Here is a 23,889-nt window from a genome sequence, read left to right on the forward strand (position 1 = left end):
ATATTCTTCATAACAAAATACCAGCAGTCTATTCTTATTTGAGTTACAATTTGCATATCTACAAAAGATTTGCTGATCTTCCTGTTATGTTTCTCAAATAGGAAAATAATAACATCTTTGTGCCACAGATGAATTCTTCCCTCTGACAACATTTTGGAGGTAACGCATCCATTTTTATTGTTAAAGCCTCATAGAAAAGGATTTTTTTGGAAAGTGTGTGTGTGCGTGTGTGTGTGTGTGCACGTGCGTGTGCATGAGAGTGCATAACAAGAACAAGTGTGACATGTTCAGGACTTGTAGACAGACTTGTAGGCTCTAGCTTATTTTTCAGCCAGTTTTTTCTCAGAGAATCAAGCCCTAATGCCTATACATAATGGACCACCTCTCCTAAGAATATAGGATGGTCCAGGTTATGTACCATCTTTGAGAGAATTAAGAAAAGAGTCAATCAAACAATTTTCTGTGTTTATATTTCAGATGAGGAACCTGGGAGGAGAAAGGCTGAATGACATCAGAAAGGCCTACATATAAAGGGGTCTTGCATGATTGGTAAATACAGGACTATGTATACCCAGAAGGGAAATTTGCTTAGAAATGGATTTTAGATACTGTGCACTCTTTGGGTATCATGGGCTAGGATACCTCTAAGTGATAACATTTTGCCCCTCTTTCTTGTCCCTCAAGGGTAGATGAGAGACTTCTTCACTCTTTAATACATTGTATACCACTGTGTATTGGCTGATTGGTAAAATTCTGGTTCCAAGGCCTCTGTGTACCTTGACTCTGAAAGAGAAGCCATGAAGTGGAAGGTTTGTAAGAAGTTAAGGAAGGTGAAGGCCCTTTATGTCATGCGCTTGTCACTATCAATGCCAGGAGAGGAACGCTCCAGAGGCGCCATGGAAAATCTCAACATTCTTTATGGGTGGGTGTCAACATGCTGCATTTCTTATCCCTGGATGGGCTTAAGTAGATCATTTTGGAGCTGATCTAAGATACCTGCTTGAGTTTTCCTAGCTATTTTCACATGTGTTCTGGTCTCACTCAGGAGTACTCAGTGGGAAGTTAGGAGATGGAGGTTCTAGTTCCTTCCAGTTACTAATGTGTGACCTTGGGCAACAAGTCTTTCAACTCACTCATTCCTTTGTTTATTCACTCATTAAGAATGTCTTGAGGAAATGTATGTGATGACTATTGGGCTGGCTTGAGGAAACATATAATCCTGCATCTAGGTAATGTCTCTCACTAAGTGTTCAAATTATACGTATTGAAAGAAACGTTTTGGTTGGTAGTTTGTCATAAAATAGAGGGTTTGACTATAATTTCTGAGGGCTTTCTACCTGTAGGATTGAGTCTGGACAGCCTGTGTTGAAAAGTACATTTGCTTCTTCCAAGTGAGTACAGAAAACTGACACAAAGGTGGTCCACTCATGTCCTGGGGTCTCTTTTCTTTGGTGGCCCTTTCCACAATGCAAGAGCAGGGTGCTCATCTGCAGCTCCTTTCCTGAACAGAACTGACTTGAGCTAACCTGGATTTTTGAGTCATCAATCACAGGCCTTGGGCAATCCCTGAACTTACAATCTGGTGAGGTATGTATCAACATGCCCCTGGCAAGTAGCAGGCTAAGGGACATGTGGCACATTGAATCAGCCTTTCCCTCCTAACAGCACTATGATTTCACATTAGGCAGGAAGAAAAGTAGCGTTCACTGACCGTTTATTATATGTCAGGTACTGTGATAGACACCTTCTCATAGATTAATCCATTCCATGCTTATTTTATAGGCAAAACTGTAGATGTTCAGAGAGGTAAAGTCTCTTGGCCCAAATGTGCCCCACTAACACCTTTCCTCTGACTCTATGCAACATGTAGAACTTATGCTCCTGTGCAGGCCAGGAGGCATTTAGAGGGAAGATGGAAGGCCCAGCCTGATTTTAAGTTCATAAAGGATATTCTGATTGGTTTTGCTGCTGGACATTTCTGCCAGTGGCTCAGCTGAGCGCTAAAATCCTTCTGACAGCTGATGAGATGATTTCCAGATGGGTCACCTAGAACTGCATAGCATGTAGGGGTCAGGAGAAGCACTAGCAGGCAGTGAGATGGGGTCTGTGCTTTGGAGAAAGAGAAACAAAGGGGTGGGACAAGGTTCTCTTAGGATCAGGCCTGAGTCTCTGGGAGGGATGAGGGGATACTGTTGAGACATGGGCAGCAGCCTCTGTGTCGGAGATAAAGGAACAGGGGGGCTGGGAGGATGAGATGAAAAACAAATAAAGGAAAGCACTGTGTGTCCTCAAATCATAGCGAGGTCTGCGCTCACAGGGACACTGGGCTCGTTATTTCCTATTCAGCCAGCCCGGCGGTAAGTCTAGGGATAAAGCAGGGTCATATGAAACCCAGATGCTGCCTCCAGCCCAGCAATCCAAACAAGAAACCAGCAAACCCAGGGATCTATCCCGAAGAGGGCCCAGATACCTCAGCTGCATATTTCCTACCAAAATCCACAGGATGAGCAATTACATCGTTCCACAGCATTTTGAAAACATGTCCCTCAACTCATGGGCTTGCAGAGGGTTACAGTGTCCTCATTACAGGCTTTCTGTTCTAATGGGCTCACTTCCCTTTGCCCTGTCCTGAGGGGAGCCATGGACGATCCACATGAAGAGCCTACTAGCAGTGGGAAAATGACCTTGAGTTCTAAAAGGGGTTACTTGCTTGAGAAGTCACCACATGTCAGTGGGGTGATTTTAATATATGTTAAAAAATTCTCTGAAAATCTTCCCTTTTGGTCTGTGGTGGATTCAGTGATTCACTTCTAAGAAATAGAATAAAACAGAAGTGATGGTGTATGACTTGTGAAACTAGGTCATAAAAGGGTTCCTTTCAGCTCTCCTGGATCATTTACTCTGGGGGAAGCCAGCTGCCATAATAAAGCTGCCTTCTAGAGAGGTCCACATGGTGAGGAACTCCTACCAACAGCCATGTGAGTGAATCATCTTGGAAGAAGGTACCATATTCCCATTCGATCCTTCATATGATGCAGCCCCAACTGATATCTTGACTGTGACCTTAAGGGATGCCCACACCAGAACCACACAGATAAGCTGTTGATACATTCCTGATCCACAGAAACCATGAGACAAGAAATGTTGTTTTAAGCTATTAAGTTTTGGGGTAATTTGTTACACAGCAGTAGACAACACAATAGTATATTAATGTTATGTTGAGACTTCAAAACATGTTCTCTCCTCTCTATTCTGGAATCACTGGTGCATTGTAATTTCATGACCTCTAGAGCCCCCCTGCATCTTTCCAGGGCTCCAGTCAGCTTTGGGGCTGTGGAGGGGCTGCCATCCTCCACTGTCTCAGTACACCTGTCTGACTCCTCACACCATCTTTTCTCACTGGGAAGATGGTCTGACTCCCTCACCTACACAACAGCAAGTTGGGTGACCCTACACAGGTTGTTACCCTCTGCATCTCAGAGTCTCCATATAGAAATGGAGATTAATGATGAATATAACCACCTCAGTGGGGGTACTGTAAAGATTAAATGAGATCTAAAACACATATATGCATTCAAATAAATGATTGCTATGATCATGGAGAAGTCAGACTGCATCGTAGGAAAGGATGTGGTCTTGGGAGCTGGATGGCCAAGGCTGAAATACCAGCTATGTGACTTATTAGTCATGTAAGATCGGGCAAGTTACTTAATCGTTTTGTGTTTAGTTTTATCATCAGTGATACGGAAGGATGAGAGTGATGCTAAAAGCAACAACTTCTGAATGCCATTATAAGCATTAAATGGTCATCTGTTATGGGTGCTGACATTTTTAAGCTCAACAAAAGTGGTGCTTTTATGACAATTGTTGTTGTTGTTGTTATTATTATTATTATTATTATTATTATTATTATTTCATGGATAAATGCTAAACGTCCAGGCTGACACTTTAATACCCTGCCACCAACCCTTTGCTTACATACTCTTTTCCTTCTTCTTCAGTTACAAGGATGCAGATGGCTCCTCTTCCCTTTAGCTCTGGACTCCATCATCTTGGGGCCGATCAAGGACATATTTCCTCAATTATATTCCCACTACCTTTATTTTCTCCCCTACCATCAACACATAAACAGACTCAAGTCTCTCCCTTCTTGAAGAAAAAAAATCTCACAAATAACGGCTCCCTTCAGCTACTCATATCATTTCTCATCAGAGCTAAACTTTGAAAAGGTTAGTTTCCATTGGCTGTCTCTACTTCTTCCCCTTCCCCCTCTTCGACCCAGTGACTTGAGACCAGCCCCTTCATCGTTCTTCGGAAACAGTTTTGACTGGTGATGCCAGTGACATTTGTTTTGATGAACTGTATGAACATTTCCAAGTCCTCATCCTCCTCAGCCTCTCAACTGTACCTGACATTGCCCTTCACTCTATCCTCCTGGAGCACACTTTTCCCTTGGCTTTCATAACAGCCTCTGGTTTTGCTTCTACCTCTCAGCCCTTCTTTTGGTTTCCCTCTGCCTAACCATTAAATATTGGACACCACCAGGATCCAGGTGTAGGCCCTCCTTTCCTTTACTCTACATACACTCCCTTGGTGATCCCATTCACCACAATGGCTTTAATTTTCATCTATACGCAGGTGCCACTTGAGTCTGAGGGTATAGCCAGATCTTGCTTCTGCGACTCCACCTCATACTGGAGGTTACTGTCCTGCTGGACATTTTCACATAGATATCTCAAAGCAACTTTGAAATCAGCACATCCAAATCCAAGCTCAACATTGTCATCACTGAAACAGCAGTTCCTATGTCAATGAATGTAGCCTAGAATCCGAACATGGTCCATGGTTAGCTAGCGTTAGCTCCTGTATAACTGCAACACACTTGGGTGAGTCTCCTTGTCTCTGAACTTCTCTTCTCGAATCCTCTGAATACATATTATATAACCTAGTCCTGGAAGTCCAACAAATTCCATGTGAGAACCACTACTGGAAGGTTTTCCTAGCTCACAATTTGAAATCCTGTTTGGTTTGCCTGAGAAATAGGTGACAAATCACTATTAAACCTCAGTTTTGGGGGCCTGAAATATAGAGATGGCATCAAAACAACACTTTCCAATTAAATATAAGAACTGTTAAAGGTTATAAAATCCTGAGAATAAATACATACTTCAGGGGGAAATAGAAGATATCATTGAAAGTCATCATAATCTAATAACCACATAAGATGATGTGTTGGAAATCTTCCCAAATACAATTTTATCCGCAAGTTAAAATGAAAAGTGCTTTTTCTTACAACCATGGTTAGATTTTTCATTTGGCATGTATTTTGTTAATCTAGATTTGAGAAAAGACAAATTACAAATGATTCACAAACTGTTCAATTACCTGAAACAATTCTGGTCAGACTGTTTTCTAAAGTAAGGAAATACAAGGCTAAAATGAGTCATGGAAAAATCATAATTCAATGGAAATTCTTTTCTGACTTTATACTGGGGATATTTTCATTATCTGTTCAGATAGAAATTCTCTAGGGACAAAGAAAATAGTTCTGGTCATTCTTGTAGTTTATTTTTGAGTCCAATTTACAGGCATAAGATAGTTGCCAGTATCTCAACTAATAATAAAAACATCATTAAATATTTTCTTATAGATTACTTGGCATACTATTAGTTAATGCACCTGGGTGGCTCAGTCGGTTGAGCATCCAACTTCAGCTCAGGTCATGATCTCACAGTTCATGAGTTTGAGCCCCACATTGGGCATTGCTGTTGTCAGCACAGAGCCTACCCCAGATCCTCTGTACCCTTCTCTCTGCCCCTCCCCTGCTTGTGCTCTCTAAAAAATAAATGAGTATGTATTTAAAAAAAAAAGAGTATGGGCTTTGGAGACAGTAACTCTTACTTAGTTTTCTTACGTAATGATACATACCTCATAAGCCTAAGCTATGCAATCACAGAGAGTTCAAACAGGAGCTCAATAAGTTCTAAGTACTACTATTATGATTATGCTCATACAGATTGTATAAATATAGAGCAAGTATTTTTGGAGTCCACTTTAAGATGATGAAATCAACTCTTACAGAGTTTAAGTCACACGTCAATGCCTCACCTTCACACCAAATATCATATTAGTGGCCGATAAGAAACAAACAAACAAAAATTCAATCTCTAATTTTGAGGAACTTTTACCAAAATTGGGGAAGAGGAGGTCTGTAGGAGGATTATAATCATGGATATGACATTATGGGTGAAGTTAGTCATGGAAGACATCTTGGTGGAGGTGAGCCTTGAGCTTAGTTTGACTCAAGAGTAGATTATGGGTTGTAATAAGAGAATGGGGCAGTAGGAATCATATGGAGAAATGACAGAGTAGTGAAACTTAATAGCTGAACAATATTCACTTTCACATTTAAAGGCAGGGTAAAAAATTATTACTGTCTACAATATTTGTAGCCTTATTGCTCATCAAATTCTATTGTTTTGATCTATTAATTGGAGGTTTGGTTAAATAGAAGATATTTAAACTTGAAGAATCAAGGGTAGTTCATTCCTCAGTTGGGTGGACCATGCACCTCTCAAAAGGGTTACAGAAAGACTTGTTCTCATTCCATTCTTCTTTGCTCCCATATCCAACACATAGAAGCTTTACCATTCACCTCGACCTTAAGTTGCTACATAAGAAAATAGTTTTATATTTAGATGCTTGGTTAAAAAATGCCCTAGTACATTATAGTTACTAAAGTATAATCAAGCTTGGGGGCCTGTATGGAGATGAAACTGTGGTAAAGCTGTGAACTAGGTAAGATTTATCATTATATTTTTTTCTGTAATGTCAATTTTCCTTGTAGCCTGAATTTCATCATGCCCAATCCATCTTCATGGTCTGAGCACCTCCCACATGTGAGGCTCTAAGTTGAGCTGTGAGAATCCGAAGCTAATGCCCTGTATCTTCAAAGTCGAACCTAAAATCTAGCCAAGAGATCAGACGTGAAGTGAGGTAGGGGCTTAAGAATATCTAGAAGCAGACCCAAGGGCAAGTTAATCTTTCTTCTTTATGTTAAGGGCTAGTCTTTGCCTTTATAGTGCCATTCCAAAGGGGTAATCAATGCCAAGATGAATAGTAAGTGCCTTGTCTACAACTTGGATCACTAGAATATCCATAGAACTACTTGAGTGTTCAGCTTCTCAAAGTGCTCATCTGAGGGCCAGCCCCACAGAAATAAAAAGATCTATATTTTCTCTCTGTCTGGAAATAAACCTACTGTAATAAAATTTTCGGCATATGAAGTAGAGCCTTTCTTTTATCCTATTTTTATTTCATATAAGTTTCCTAGATTTCCCTTGAAAATTATTTTGTGCCACCTCAACCTTATTCTGAAATCTACACACAGACTAGGCCAAAAATACAAATCATTTTTTTTAAATGAATGCATTTTGATAGAATTCTGAAGTGGTAAAGATTTTTAATAATGTGTTAGTATTTTTCCCTCTGATACCTGGTGTCTGATGCTAAAAGGTTTATTTTCTTGATGTTTATTATATGTAGGTTTGGCTATATAAGATGAAAGGAAAAGGACAGAAGGCAGTAAATTAAGCTAAGCTATGGAAATTCTTATAACTACTTAAGAAGCTTATCGGACAAGACTTCTACTTCAATGATTTTGGGGGGACATTTCACAAGTGACCACTAACTAATACTTTATTCAAATACTTCTTTTTAGGACAACCTGGCACCATATTCCTTTTTAATCATAACATTAGAAGAGTAAACACATATACAAATTTCCCACAAACTGTGTCATAAATCAGGTACACCAAGAGCAGCATTTATGGTCCAAGTAATTTATAATGTGAAAAACAAATTCGATTACTGTTCAAGACCCTGAGAAAGCCTATGCATATTCCAACTCCCCAATTTTGAGGGGGAGGGTGGGAATATACAGAATGATTGAAATTCAATAGACTTTGGTCAAAGATAGTAAGAAACTAAAATTCACTGTTTTTCCTGTGTTCTTTATGATCTGTCAATGTCAGTCCTTTTCTTGATGGTCTCTGCAGGGTTCACCTGGATCTGTGTGAGCCACGGTGTGCCTCTATCAGGCCCCTGTGAGCAGGGAGAATGAATGTGCACATTTTACTGAACATGAGTGACTCCTACTGTCCTCTGGGGTCAAGGCTATTTTTTCACTGGGAAGTCAGACAGTGCAACTCAGCCTCACTGGCTTAGGCATGTGTAAGTTCCTATTGGCGTAACACTGGGAAGAAACATGGGGAGAAAGAAAGTAAGTGAAAAGGAGGAGCACAAGAAGAGGTGAAATCAGAGGAAAAGAACACGAATTGGAGGAAGATGAATCAGGGGTCATTTCTCCAACCATGCAAGTAAATGCAAAGCAAGTACTATCTTTCTGCACTCATATAGAATTTACACGACACACAAAATGACACAAAAAGGCAGTGGGCAAATCTTTAGGCAACTGAGGTAATTATTTGGTTACTCTATCTTGAATAAAGAAATAAGCAGCTGTTTATTCATAGCTCATCTGAGTAAGAAAGTTCCAAAATGGTTTCCCCCCCTCCTCAAAAATTGAATAAGAGTAACTCAGGTTTACACTAAGACATCCTGAAGCAATGGACATTTAAAAATGACTTCTGAATCATCACATTTTAAATAATTAATTCACTTGTTAACAAAATGCACTATTAAGTACTTTTGGTACCAGGGGTGCTTCAGCGTATTCGAATTCTCTAAGAAATATATTTGCTCTAGTTCATAAGCAACTTCAAAGCCAGCTTGGAATCTGAGGCAAGGATTAACTCAAGTATATTTCATCAAAGACTAGTTGCAGATACTCTGAAAAAAATTACTAATGCTTGTTTTTCTGGTCAGTTCTGCCTACATAACACTTTGGAAATTGCTGCTTGAGATACTCAAGGCATGTGTGTTGTAAAACAGCCAGTAAGTTTTAGTTAAGAGGATAATACTCTGATAAAACTAGGACCTCATTTCTTACCCTCTGTTTTTAGTAAATTAGTGTTTCTACATGTAATTTGGTAGCATTGATATGGACACCTCTTATCACGTAAAGGTTCTGAAGGATGTAAAGAGTGTTTGTCTACTGTATTTCATGACGTTTGATTTTTTTTTCAAAGTATTTTGCATTGCATTAAAAATTGCGTACGTTTGATTTCACTCTTATGTGGAATTTAAGAAACAAAACAGATAAAAATAGAGGAAGGGAAGGAAAAATTAAATAAGAAAAAAACAGAGAGGGAAGCAAACCTGAAGAGACTCTTAACTATAGAGAACAAACTGAGGGTTGCTGGAGGGGAGGTGGGTGGGGGAATGGGCTAAATGGGAGATGGGCATTAAGAAGGGCATTTGTTGTGATGAGCACTGGGTGTTACATGTAAGTGATGAATCACTAAATTCTACTCCTGACACCAATATTACACTATGTTAACTAACTTGAATTTAAATAAAAATTTGGAAGAAAAAAATTACACATGTTGTGTTACATTAAATAAGATGCTTTCAGGAGTGCCTGGGTGGCTCAGTTAGTTAAGCGTCCGACTTCAGCTCAGGTCATGATCTCCTGGTTTGTGGGTTCAAGCCCTGCATCGGGTTCTGTGCTGACAGCTCAGAGCCTGGAGCCTGCTTCAGATTCTGTGTCTCCCTCTCTCTCTGCCCCTCCCCCGATCATGTTCTGTCTCTATCTCTCAAAAATAAATTAAAATGTTAAAAAAAATGTTAAATAAGATGGTTTCAGTGTATGGCTGCACAATAGAAGAAGCAATTTAAGACCCATCAATTCTCAACTTCTTTGATTTTTTTTGGCTCAGATACTTGGAAAAAAACTATTTAGCACATGTGTTACACTTCATGGCAGGCCTTGATTAGGAAGGGAAGACTATATTGATCTGATGTAGAGGTGCAATGACCAATAGTTTATTGTAAAAATTATCAGTGGAAAAAGCAGTGAATAAAGTATGGCAATTAGAGTTTAAGCACAATTCCTATCAGTGGAATTTTGAGAAGAGTTATATAAGAGAAAGTCTGGTGGTTAGTAGGAGAGAAAACCCTCTCAGGGAGTTTGTGGATAATCTGTTTGTGGTAAACAAAACAAAAACAAGACCCTAGAAGAAATGGAAGTAAGATGATGACTCAGAAAAAGTAAGATAAATTCTCTCTGGCAAAACCCTTTGACTGATCAGTCAATGTGTGGCTCTGGACCTGAGAAAAGGAAAGAGAGGTTGGCACCTTGCAGAGTATGGTCAAGGGTTTATGAGTAGTTTCCAAAAGGAAGATCTAGAATGACGCCGTGCACACTCCCTGCACAAGCAGGGAAGCCACAGCTTGAATGGAAAGCATCTTCCTCTGTGGCTTTCCTGAGCTAGTGGAAGGGCACTCAAATAATAAAGAAGCTGGAGACTTGGGGCGAGAGGGTCCCCATTTAATATTGCAGTCAATGAACTCATGCTGCTCTATGTTACCTGGTGTTAATTCATCTTAACTGGACTGTGTCAAGAGAACTAGCAAGATTTGATGGGTGAGGAAAGACCACTGCTTGATTCAAACCAAGAGGATAGTTAGTAAATCTTACTTCAGACCTATTTTGATCATAAGAATTGACATTGGAGTTTACAAAGACAGATTTTGGAAAATACATGGTCTTGCAGTAAACTATTCCTAACATGAATTTCATTGTGGGAGGTGGGGGCTAAGAGAGTACTATAATATGCATATTTTGAATTCTCATTTTATTTTGCTCTTTTGATATCACCTTTAAGAAAAGTCACAGACAGGGGCAGCTTCTAGGACTTACATCTCTTCCAATGAGGTCTTCTTGGTTTTCCACAATTCCCCAGGGGGCGATGCCTATGGTACATATCTTCCCTCGAGACTTAGATGCATGGTCCTTCAGGGCATCCCCAACATGGCGAATAACACCTAAGAGGAAAAAGAGAAGTATTACTCTTTTTTTTTTAAAGCAATTACTCGCCATTGTTCTAAAGGAAACTGTGATAAGGGTGGTTCACAAGGTTATACACAATGAATATAAAGTTTTGACACATTTCTACATGTGTTCAGAAGAGAACATAAATTTATGGCTCTAATGTCAGATACATTTGCAGGACTTGTATGAACTCTAGCAATGCATTTCTTATTCTCCTTTAAATTCTTTTTTCCTAAGAAAAAAATTAGAAAGCATCCAATGTCAAAAAAAAAAAGAGGGGTCCCTGGGTGGCTCAGTTGGTTAAGCATCTGACTTAGGCTCACGATGTCATGGCTTATGGGTTCGAGCCCTGCACTGGGCTCTGTGCTGACAGCTCAGAACCTGGAGCCTCCTTCAGATTCTGTGTCTCCGTCTCTCTCTGCCCCTCCCCTGCTTGCACTCTGTCTCTCTCTCAAAAATAAACAAACATTAAAAAAATAAAAGAAAAAGAAAGAAAGAAAGAAAAAATTGAATACAATTCTTTAAACTTAGGGAATCTTTCTCTTGTTCTATAAGCATAATGATGTTAGTATGACTAAGAACCAGTGCCATGAGTATATCCTATAAAAAAGCACCATGCTTAATATTATATTAACTCTATACCAGAGTTTGTGTATGAGTTAGGGTCATTCAAATAGAGTAGTTACTTGGCTCAGATTTTGTTAACCTTTATTTCATCTTCCTATTTATCGACATATAAGGTGGAGACCCTACTTACAAAGAAAACCTTGGCATATTACGTGGAAAATTTATATTGAAAATATATAAATACAGCTTTTTAGCTTCAACAATGAAAGTGTTTTCCTCTCCTGTCATAAATGACCTTCCACATCACTGTGGCCTTCCTCACCGTAGTTAAACTGAAAAAAATCAGTTTACAAGATGGTACGGAACCTCTCTCCTATCTGTTAATAAAGATAAATTGCATTTAAAAAAGATGCAACTTCTAATCTGTTAACCTCCCTCTCAAATAATCATTTTTTAATTGACGACATAAAATATCTTTTCTGAGAAAAGTTATTTCCACTTATCAAAATTCCACCTATTCCTCAAGGAAAAATCCACACCTCGTGCCATCTCCTATATGAAAGTTCAATTGGATTTGATTTTTTCCTCCCTTTGAACAGGATTGCAGTTTGCATATCTCAAACAGTGCAGTATGTTACCTAACATATTCTTCCGTGATTCACAATCCCACATGAGGCTGTCTCCTCTAAGGGCAAAACTCCTTGCAGGGAAGGTTGGGGGGGGGGGGGGTTAGTGTCTTACTTCATCTTTGTATGCCTCATGTGCTAGCACAGAGTAAGGGTTCTAATACTGTATGAAACTGTCAAAATGCACCAGGAAATTTAATCATGAGAGAGGACATATTTATGTGAATCATTCCATTCTGAAATATTTAGAAGATCAAACAGAAATACCCTCCTTTAAAAAAAAATCAACTAAAACCATGTAAATAACACTAATCCATGTTGGGATATGCTGGCGTGTTGATAAGAATACAATTTCACTTCGTAGCTTATCTAGGGATCTTCTAAAATAGAGTACAGGTGAAGAAAAACAAATGTAAGGGTCAAGCTGTGGATATCAATATTCATTGTGTTTCCCTGTTTACATGCAAAACTCTTTTCAGGGCCCATCCTGGACAAGAAGTTTAACTTCCTATGCCCTCCATCAGCCACAATTCTATTGCCGCTTAGGTAATCTGAGATGCCATCATTAGAACTTCACTTTGGGTATTGGATTGAACACTAGCCTGGAGTGAGGCAGAGATGAATTCTTTGGTTTATTACAGAATTCATGCTGTAACTTCTTTTGATATGGGGTGCATTTCATAAAGGAAGAAAAGTAATAAACAGTGTTCTGAGTTCCCAGAAACAGACGATTGTTAAGAGTTTCTTTGGAACCTTTAGAAACCTTTGAGTGGGTGTGTATATGAGGTGCAGATTATGCCAGGAAAGCAAAACACTGAATAATCACAAGTGAACGATGCCAGCTAAGCTGAATGAAAGCAGGAGCCTAAGGCCTGAACAGCCACCAAAAGCTAATTGCTTTGTGGATACTTGATTACTACAAAACAAACAGCAAAGAGCTGACACAGAGCATTCTAAGATCATGTCAGTTTACAGACTGAGTCAGGATTTCACGTAACAATGAGGAGCGGGGCCATGTGCAGAGTTCACTGCTGAAATGTGCCTACAGGGTTGCAGGCTGAGCCTTCACAAGTTCTAGGTATTGACGAGAATTCTGAGTGCAGGTGTTGGTCACATATCACCCAAGCTGCGAACAAATGAGTAAACAGTATTGAGATGAATTCGCTGGTCCAGGGTTATGTTCAGACTGTTCCACAACTCCACACTGCACAGAGCCTGGAAACAAGTCTGAGTGAACATGCTACACTATAACTTGTGTACTTCCAATGGGCACTTCTGGGGAAGTGTGTCAGGCTGGGGAAATATGTCTGAGCAATTTACAGGCATCCATTCCATTATCGGCTCCACATTAATAATGTGCTGCATGTAAGCGCTTAAAGGTTTGGGAGAATTGATTTGACAGCCTACCTGTATCACAATATAGAGAAACTCATTTGGCAGGTAGAAAAAATTGCTTGGAATTCAGAGTGTGATGTGTCTTCTGTTGGAGTTGATTTAATAAACTATTTAAAAATTTTTGTTTAATGTTTATTTATTTTTGAGAGACAGAGTGTGAGTGAGGGAGGGGCAGAGAGAGAGAGGGAGACACAGACTCCCAAGCAGGCTCCAGGCTTTGAGCTGTCAACACAGAGCCCGTTGCAGGGCTCGAACCCATGAATCGTGAGATCATGACCTGAGCCAAAGACCGACGCTTAACTGACTGAGCCACCCAGGTGACCCTTAATAAACTATTTTAAATAATAAACACACAATACTCCAGATGTTGCCGTCACAATTTATGTCCCTGATAAAATGGGCATTTTGCAAAATTTAGAGCTATGTGCACCAGACTTAAAATTACTTAAAGATCAGACACAGCTTCCAAATTTAAAGCAAAAGTTATTCTTTGAAAAATTACTGGATACTTAATTGGCAACTTGAGGTACTGAAAATATCCTGTGAAATTCCATTAGTCGTGTTTACAAATTCTGGATAGTCAAGTATTAAATAGCCCAACCTGCTTCCCAGGTGTAAGTAATTCTTCTTGGTTGAAAACTAACTGTATGGTTATGTGTGGGTTAAGGGAGGGCAGAAGAATCTGTGAGAGGAGGGAGAACCAGTGAACGTGGACGCACGGGGAAGAGAGATAGCAGTGGGAATGTCAACATCGTTAGCCCTAGGAGAAAATGATCTTAGGTACAACATTCTCATGGCCTTAGGTTGCCTCGGTCTGACTTCCAGTTACCTGTGTTAACCCCTCCAGTGAAAATCCATGCGCCGGTTGTCATGGCCGCTTTGATGAGACCTTTTCCAAAGACTTGCTTGAGTTTTGGCTGGAGTTCAAAGTTCTGCAGGCCCCCGTGCACAGAGATGAGAAGCTTGGGAAGCTCCAGCTGCCATTCCTTGGTCATCAGGTGTAGGAGGAGATCAGGTTTCGTATCGAAGGATACTCGCACGTACTAGAACAAGAGTGGCCACCGATTAGGGAGAGAGGGCAGGGCTGGCTGCCGGGGCTTATCCTTCCCGATTGCAAGGATAGGTGTAGCACGAGAAGAAAACATCTCCTAAAACAGCTGATTTTTGAAAAGAGGCAAATCATTTTCTTTACCATGAGAGTCTTCGTTAGGTGAAGGCATTTGCCACTTCTAAAGGTGTTCTTGAAATTGTGACTTTTACAGACTTTAAAATTGTTCGATTTTCTAAAATGCACCGTGAGCCCAGCTTTGCCCAGTTATACCAACAGGACGTAGATATAGATGTTTCTGCGACCCTGTCACTTTGAGAGGTTTTGAGAGATTCTGCAGTTCTACATCATGTAATAAGAATTTTAAAATAAGGCAATAGCTGACGATCTTTATTTAATTTACAAAAACTGAATACCAAACATTTCTTTATCTTTTAAAGAAGACAAGTGACAAAAGACGTGCCCATCGTTCTTGTAGAATAATCTTAAAAAATGAAAGTGTGTATCAGATTTCAAGGTGTTAGCAGATGCAACTGGAAATAAGCGATACTAAGTATATATAAAGGAAATGCTATAAATACACACAATGATAAACATCTATATAATCATATACATGCTCATTTAGATCTCAGTTTAATTATATAAGGACTTCCATCTTTAGCTGGAAACAACTGAAATACCGGGCAAATACATTTGAAAGCCTTTTGAAATGCATTGCTGAGCGGGCATTTAAAGAGCAAACATCCAGATTCCTAAAACAGAGTAGAAGTTGGGACCTCAGGAGACAAGGAAGGACCAAAGCAGGCTTTGGACTTGAGGGTTTCTCCTCAACTCTGCAAAACGGCACCTGCTTTCCTGGCATCACGCAGGATGGATGAGTCTAATGCGGGACCCCAGGTAAGCTGGGACACTGTTTCAAAGGGCTCCACTCTCAAGTGTAAGGAGGAAAAAAGTAAGAAAGTCTGATGTACAGAAGAAGACGGCAAGGAAGCCTGCCTGCTTCTACCTTGTTTCTGAGTGGATGGCGAAAAAATTCCCCTCTGATTATTTGTAAACAAGGGGGGCTCTCAGGACCCCTGGGTGACTCAGTTGGTTAAGTCTTGGACTTCAGCTCAGGTCATGATCTCACAGTTCATGGGTTTGAGCCTCACATCAGGCTCTGTGCTGACAGCTCAGAACCTGGAGCCTGCTTGGGATTCTGTGTCTCCTTCTCTCTCTGTCCCTCCCCCTCTCATTCTCTCTCTCTCTCTCTCTCTCTCTGTCTCTCAAAAATAAAATAAACATAAAAAAAAAATAAACAAGGGGCCCCCCTTCACACAGACTTTGATCCACAATGACACTATCAGTGTGGTTTGAAAAACACCAGACTATTTAATTTGAAATGGTTCTGGCTGGGCAGTGGTTCCAGATAACAGGAAGAAGCAAATGCGGATCGTTTGTGGAGGAATGCATCCTCAATCCGGCGCTCAGATAGTTCCCATTGGAAAATAAGCATGTCATAGTAAAAAATAAATAAATAAATGAAATGTATTGCACAAAGAAATAAAGCAGTATGAGTGAGAACCAAAAGAAATAACAGATAGCAGAGTAAGATCCTCAAAGATATTGAAATATTCAGACAATATAAAATAGCTATCTTTAATATATTAAAAACCTGAATGAGATTATTGAAGGCATCAATGAGGAACAACAGACTATAAGGAAAGACCAACACATTTGAAAAAGAATCAAAAACAACTTCTAAAAATAAAAATGCAATAATTTAAATGAAAAATACAATGGAAAAGTTAGGCTACAGATTAGACACACTAATGATAGATCCAGAGAAATAAGCCAGATGCAGCCTTAAGAGACAAAGGAATTGAAAACAGAAGCAACATTGAAAACCTTGGAGCAGAGCATCTGAATTCTAGATGGAAATAAAAGAGACAGGGAAGAACCAACACTTGAACAGATACTGGCTGGGAAATTTTCAGAAATGTGGAAAGATACACATTCTCAGATCGGGGAACGTCAGTGAATCCCAAGCAGAATAAATAAAAACAAGCCCCACTCAGCGACACCTCACAGGGAACACCAAAAGAAGGGAGGAAAAATTCAAAAGCCACTAGAAAATAAGACAAACCACCTACAAGGAAACAGTCATTTTAAGGCAGAAGGTCTACTCCTCAACAGCAAAAATGGGTGCCGCAAGCCAGTGCCTTCAAGGTGCCAAGAGAAATTATCTGTCAGTGTAAAATTCTATATTCAGCGAAAATATCTTTCAAAGATGAGAGCAAATTATAGACATTTTCAGACTACCCAAACTGAGCATTTATCTCCGGCAGACTTCACTGAAGGAAGTTTTAAGATATATACAGCAGGGAGAAATTACATGATCCCACATGGACGATCTGGGATACAAGAAAGAATGGCAAACAAAAAAATTAGCAAATACACTGTAAATCTAAAAAAGCATTGCCTGTATAATATAAAATGATGATAATATCTAATGTGTGGTGGGAAGGGAAAGAGCTAACGCAGTGGATATTACAGCATATACGTGAGTTGGGAGCAATCAGCATTAAAGCATTCTAAACTCTGTATGTCCTGTGGGAGAGAAAAGAAAGGTACTGACTAACTTCGGAAATTGTTAAGTATTCACCTTGAAGTAGTAGAACCACGAAAAGAGCAGACGTGCACGCAACACAAACATATGCTTTTAGATGTATAAGTAAAGAAAGTTATACAGGAGATGACAATTTATTGCAAAATTTTTGGATCTAAGAGCCCCCGCTGTTGCAAAAAAAAAAAAAAAGTTCAAATTATGTCAATTCTTTTGTTAAAGCCTATTTTAAATATATTTGACTGAAACAAGAGGCAAAGTAGCTGAAAACATGAAAGCAGCTTGACAAAATAAACTGCATCATCCAGAAATACCAAGGAGCTAAAGTTTCCTACGTACCAATACCAGAAATCCAAAGAGGTGTTGGGATCTAATGAGCTGGTTTTATATTGATTTAATCTACGTAGCAAAAACCAATTCCAGAACAGAAAGAGTAAAGGTTGGCAATTTTAGCTAAATACATTATACCAAGAGAATTGTAACTAGAGTTTACAATGTGTGAATTGGCGTAGTTTACACACAAGCTTTCCTGCAGAGGATAAGACCTTTCTGAGATCTACCAACAGAAATTTTCAGTAACAACAGGCATGCATTTTGGTGCCACACGAGGAGCTTTGGGGCTGAAGGGTGGTTATTGGAGTGGTAGATGCAAACACAGTGTTTCTTAAACAAAGGCTATGTTATTGTTTCTCTATTATTACATTTATTAGCTCACTGAGTGACTCTATGAAAAATATCTAGATAACAAATGCTATAAGATCAAAGAATAAAGTGCTTTCTGTCCCCATGCACTGAATCTATGCCACTTGAGTAGTTAAAATTTGGCAGCTCTGCTGAATTGAATTTATGTCATTTTGACTAATTCCAGAAAGGGGTGTTTAGTGAAATAAATTAGGACTGGGACTCACAAGGCTTCCCAACTAGACAAACCAAAAATGGTTAGTGTGGGAGATGATAAAAAATTGCTTTTTAAAATTACTGTTCTCTTATTCACCCTCTTACACCTTAAAAAAAAGAGAATAAAAAAAGAACCTCATAAAAGTGACCAAAAAATCTACTGAATGTATTAAAATTCCTTTTGAATTAGCCTAATATTTTTCCCAGTTAAGGAAAGCTTGCTCATGATAACAGAGCTCTTATTACTCTGGTAAATGCTCTAGTAGGGAATGAACGACCTTGAATCACCTTGTCCCCTGCTCTGTCTTACAGATGGGGAAACAGAGGTACTAGGTGTCTTGTCTGTGTAAGGTCACATTGCTGGTAGGCCCTCTTCACATATTTCTCTCTGCTCTCCATTTCTTAACTCTGAGAAAACAAACAAACAAACAAACAAACAAACAAACAAACACCCTAAACCCAAAACCAAGACCCTTGTGTATTTACTACACTGCTGCAACATACATTATTTCACAGACTCCTCCCAGTAATGACGAGGTTGGTATCATCCACATTTCACTGATGGGGAACAGAAAGGATCCATCAGGTTCAACCAATAGTAAGTGGTAATGATAGGGTCCATAGCCCAGGTCTGCTGACGCCAGAGTCCTTGCTCTTGACCTCAAAGTAAAAGTGCCCTTTCCACCTTCCGTCTCCTTTTGCTTTACCTATAAGGAGTCTCAAAGTTCTAATGATCCGCTTCTGAAATGAATGTTTTCAGCCAGGGCTTTCCCTCTATTCCTTCAGTTGCTACTGTAGGAATACATTCTCCTTACTAGGATGTCAGTTTGGATTATGCCAACAACCTCCAAACGGCTTCTCTAACCCCACGTCCTCAACAAGACACCGACAGAGATCTTTCTCCAATTCCTTTTTGATCACACTATTTTTCAGTTCAAATTGTTACATTATATATAAACTCTAATTCTGCCTGTCATGATCCCCCACAATTTAGCTTGACCCCACCTAGAGGTGTTCCCCACTTCTCTCTGCATTTGGCTAATGCTGTTCCCTAAATCCTAGAAAACCCAGTTCCTCTCTTTGTCATCTACAGAAATCATTCCCATCTTTCAAAGGCTTTTACTTACTTTTCCTAAGAATGCAAGCTCATGTTGATGCAGTATAACTATCAACCTAACCCAACTGGATTTTTTTTTCTGGTTGTTTCTTGCACGTGTCCGTTTTCTCTGCCCATGTTGCAAGATCTTTGAGGGCAGGCACTGTGTTTGACTTGACTGTGATTTTTGATCTTTCACACTGGCTACGAAGTAGTCAGTCTTAGAAATCAAAGGGAACTTAGCAATATCTTGGCCACCATGGCAACTAGAAATCATCTAGTTCAATTTTTCTGCTTTACAGGGCAAGACAGTAGACCCCTAGAAGATGAGGGACTGAGACCTGAGAGCTAGCTGTCTAATAATCAACCACTCACGTAATCCATTATTTAAGCTACTGCTGCGGTGCAAAACTCTCAGGTGAGCTGTGCTTCTGAAACATTAACGTGCACAACTCGCCTGGGGACCTTGTCGGAAATGCAGGTTGGGATTCAGTAGGTTCGAGGTGGGGTTTGATGTTTTTTATTTCTCACTAGCTCCTGAGGGACCATGTAAGAAGCAAGGATTACAACTCCTCCCCAGACCAAAGATTCTAAGTGGTGTCTTGGCTTTGTCATTGGGCCAAAGGGAAGAAAGAACACTCAGTATTTTACATAAAAAATCATAGAGAAGAACGGAGGAAATACTGGAGGAATTATTCAGGTGACAATAAATAGGAAAGTGCAACCATTTTCAGACTACCCAAATTACCTCCAACTACCTGACCCTTGGATAATAAAAGGCAAGAGTCTTTTTCTTTTTTTAAAAAGGAAGAATTTAAATGAATCAATTAATTGCTTTTTGTCATTGTTATTGTTTAGTAACTCAGTAAGTGGTTTGGGGATAAGAGGCTAATTAAAATGAAGGGATACAATGACACTGTACAATTATCTGAAGATGTCAATTTTTAAATTCTACTCTTACACCCATAAAAAGCAAGTTAGTCAGTGAACTCTCCAGGTGCTTGTAATAGAACAGCTAACTCATGTGCCGAATCAGCAGCTTCAAGGTCATAAATGGTTGTTCCCAGAGTAATGAATAAACGGTCAATGTGATTTGAAACGAGGAGCTCTCTTGGTCGTCAAGATAAGCAGTTTTGACTGTCCACATGTGAGCTCATTAATTGCTAAGGGATCACCTTACAAATAACAAGAAATCTTCCTGATGGGTATACTAAATCTGGTCACCTGGGCATTACTCTGATGTGGTGAGTGATATGTGCTTCCATTTATAGATTTTCCCATCACGGGCAGTGCCACACTGTAGCATCAGGCACTGGTGCTCTAAGACATTTGGCCAATCTGAGCACCTTCTCTTGTGAAATGCTGGCGCTCCTGACCACCTCACAGGACGCTAGGAGGATTAAATTGTGGAAACTCACCTGGTGTGGGAGAAAAACCAATACATGTAAATTGAATACAGGTTACACTCACCTTTTAAATTACTTGTGCATACGATGGGATCCAAATATCTGTCCTTTAACTCTTTAGTGGATATGTTAAAGTAGCCTTTTGTTTCTCAACTCGGAGTTATCTGGGGAGTGACTGGTGCAGCTGTTTATCTATATCTGTGCATTTCTTTAAAAAAAATTTTTTTTAATGTTTATTTGAGACAGAGAGAGACAGAGCATGAATGGGGGAGGGTCAGAGAGAGAGGGAGACACAGAATCTGAAGCAGGCTCCAGGCTCTGAGCTGTCAGCACAGAGCCCGACGCAGGGCTCGAATGACGGACCATGAGGTCCTGACCTGAGCCAAAGTCGGACGCTTAACCGACTGAGCCACCCAGGCGCCCCTATCTGTCTATATAAAAGCACCTGCTGAGAGCAAAACTACCACCTCTGCTCTAGGCTGCCTGGCCCATCCTTCTCTCATGAGCCCTTAGTTCCTCACTTTATAATTTCTAGAGATAAGCTGAGCTCAAACCAGTTGCCCATGCCTAGAATAATCGTCTTCTTTTCCCTTCTATCATTAGTGCCCCTGCCTGGCTGATGGGTGATGAGCAGATGACATCCAGGCCAGCACCTCAAGAATGCTCTTCAGTAAATAGAGGCTTGATTTAGTTGAAATTGTACCATTTGATCTGTTCTCAGGTGCTTTGGAGGCCAATGCATCCAGCATGATTTCCATAAAGAACACATATTTTGAAGAGCAAACCACCAACTGGTAAATTAAATTGTGAGAGACGATCATTGAAAACTACGGATTTCTTTTGTTTTTGTTGGAAGGGCACAGGGTTTTGGTAACTGAAGCCTGAGTTTTTGTTCTTGATTCTAAAGGTCTCTTTGGTAAAAGCAGGCGACTTCACGGCAGCTTTTGCTAATGCCACTCTTTCTGCTTCTTCACTAGCAATGTTACAATTCGTTCATCAGAACAGGACTCAACTTTACCATGGCCTCACTCCCCACTCATGTGGGGCTTGTAGACGTGTCACAGACTGGACAGCATCGTTCTCCCTTTATAACACCCAGGGTGGGCAGAGGCTGGGTGTGTGTTGTATGTGTGCATGGGGGGTGGGGTGGGGAGAGAAAAAGTTGTTACTACTCAGAGAAGGCTGGGGCTGTTTACTTAGGATGTAATAATTCTCCTTGTGGTATTCTGGACTTGAGAGTGGGTGGAACAATTTGGCTCTGACAATGAACGAGTGACCTCTTCAGCCCTAAATTTTTACTCACGTAACTTTGCCCAGTTGTCTAAATGAAAATGGAAAAGCTGCAGAATGATAAACCTGACTACACTCCTGGAAACGATAAATGACAAATCCTAATACTGCAAAGCCATCTTTACTTCTGGGAAATTATCGAGTGGTTATTTGTGAGTCGCACTTGTTCAGAGTAATGGAATTACCACTGCTAACTCTATTTGAACGCTTACTTTTAAAGCTTTTCTTCCCAGGCTGTAGGGGGAAATCTGGCCTAGTTTTCTTTATGTTGAGAAATGTGATAAGCATCATTTTATTTTTTTAATTCTTGTAGCCACATTCTTAAATGAGTACTTTTAATTAAAGCTGTGGCCAAGGAGACCATGTCATATCAGACTGCTAAGATAATTTTGCTGATACTGGCTCTCTAAGTCTCTGGCATGGTTAGTTTTGCAGTGAGAGTTTAATACTGGTGGTGGTGGTTCAATGCATGTACAATTCCCTAGAAAGAAAATACTTGGAAAACAAATGTGTCGTGTCACTGGTTACTGCATTCCTGGTTTGATGACCCACAAAACTTTGGGAATGAAAAGTGCTATTGTAATTTATTCTGTATTGTTTTTGTGTTTTCTCGATGTTAGATACCGGGTGTTTCCAGGTCAATGGTGCTGGCTGATAAGCCAAAGCTAAAGGTTTAGTAATATAAAACTTCACTGAGATAGAAGTAGATCTCAAGGCGGTGGTCTCTGCATTTCCTGCCAGAATTATATAGCATAAAATTTGGTAGAGGCAAGGAGATGGGAATTTTCTAGAGGCAAGATGGGTTTCTCAGAGGAAAGTTGGTTCTTTCCTTCTTTTCCTACAGGTCTGTGTTGGGACCAGTAGTTTGAGTGATAATTTCTAGTTTTAGTCTCAGTTTCAGAAAGGACTTCCCAAGGTACTGCTAATGCAGCGGCCTAAAGATTAAAAGGCGGAAAGTGGAAATCAAGGGAACAATTACCAACCCCCTCAAATATCTTATGATATCTTATGATATGAACGCTTATGTAAAGCTGTTTAGCTAGCCATAGTCTAGTGATCGGCTCTTTTATTCTGTAAAATAGAATTCATTTAATTTCATATTTGGTATGTGTCAATCAGTGACGATTCCCAGATTAAATTTGCATAATGCAAAGAAAGACATTTTTAAAAAAATCAAATTCAATCCTGAAGTGTTTAAAGAGTATAAGATGGTAGATGCCTCGCTCTTGACAGACTCTTCACTCCCTGGGGTGTCCCCAGCAACCTGGAACCTCCTACCTCCCTCTCACCCTCCCTCCCACTGGCAGTGCTCAGAGAATAAGGCTTTCACACTCAACAGTGAGAGCTTTAAGTGTGACAATGAGGCATAGGAATAATTATCTAAATTATATAAAAACTATAACAAGGGGCTCAACCCGATCTAATAAGCAGAGTAACTAGCAAGGGAAAACCTGAAGATAATTATGTGAATGACTTGAGAGGTTTAAATACAAGTCCTTAATTAGGTGATACTTACCTGCTCCACAAGACGGCTCAGCGTTAATTGGAAGAGATGATTAGTAGCAAATACGATTCCGTATAATCAAGTCCAGCACTGTCATCTTTTCTAAATAACTTACAGCTGTAGCCCCAGATAAAGAAGAGTCTCTGAGAGAGGACCCAGTGTCTGTTTTGGGGCCATCTTCCTACTGCTCCCTAAGTTAGTTTTAAAAAGCTACCTGGTGCTCACGCTAGGAAGACAATGTCTCACCCAGAGCTTTAGTATCTCACTATCTTCTTCCTTGGTCCTCACGTTTTCACTCTTATGAGGTATTTGAACGAACTGCCAGGGATGACATTTGGGGCATGCAATTTGGTAGGACGTGGCTTGGTGCCGAGAAGAAAGGGAGGAAGGATCCTTCACTCGCTATCAGCTATGAGTGCCTCCTTCCTGGATCACTATTTCTCTGCAAAAGGAGAGAGATGCTGGATTCATTGCTATTGTACTTTCCCAGGCTCGACGAGC

The 23,889-nt window shown here is 40.0% G+C and overlaps 1 protein-coding gene across 11 annotated transcripts in view; it reads right to left on the reverse strand.

Annotated features, from left to right (window-relative positions):
* The window catches only part of TRPM3 (transient receptor potential cation channel subfamily M member 3), an 805,281-nt gene that overhangs the window by 228,820 nt on the left and 552,572 nt on the right, over nt 1-23,889 (reverse strand). For all 11 annotated transcript variants that reach the window (XM_043565212.1, XM_043565210.1, XM_043565217.1 and 8 more), the window contains exons 4-5: nt 14,372-14,585; nt 10,823-10,947 (exon numbers count right to left, since the gene is read on the reverse strand). In XM_043565212.1, the coding sequence (XP_043421147.1) occupies nt 10,823-10,947; nt 14,372-14,585 (339 nt within the window). The remainder of the gene's footprint in view (nt 1-10,822; nt 10,948-14,371; nt 14,586-23,889) is intronic.

This window comes from Prionailurus bengalensis, chromosome D4, assembly GCF_016509475.1.
Source record: "Prionailurus bengalensis isolate Pbe53 chromosome D4, Fcat_Pben_1.1_paternal_pri, whole genome shotgun sequence".
NCBI lineage: Eukaryota > Metazoa > Chordata > Mammalia > Carnivora > Felidae > Prionailurus > Prionailurus bengalensis.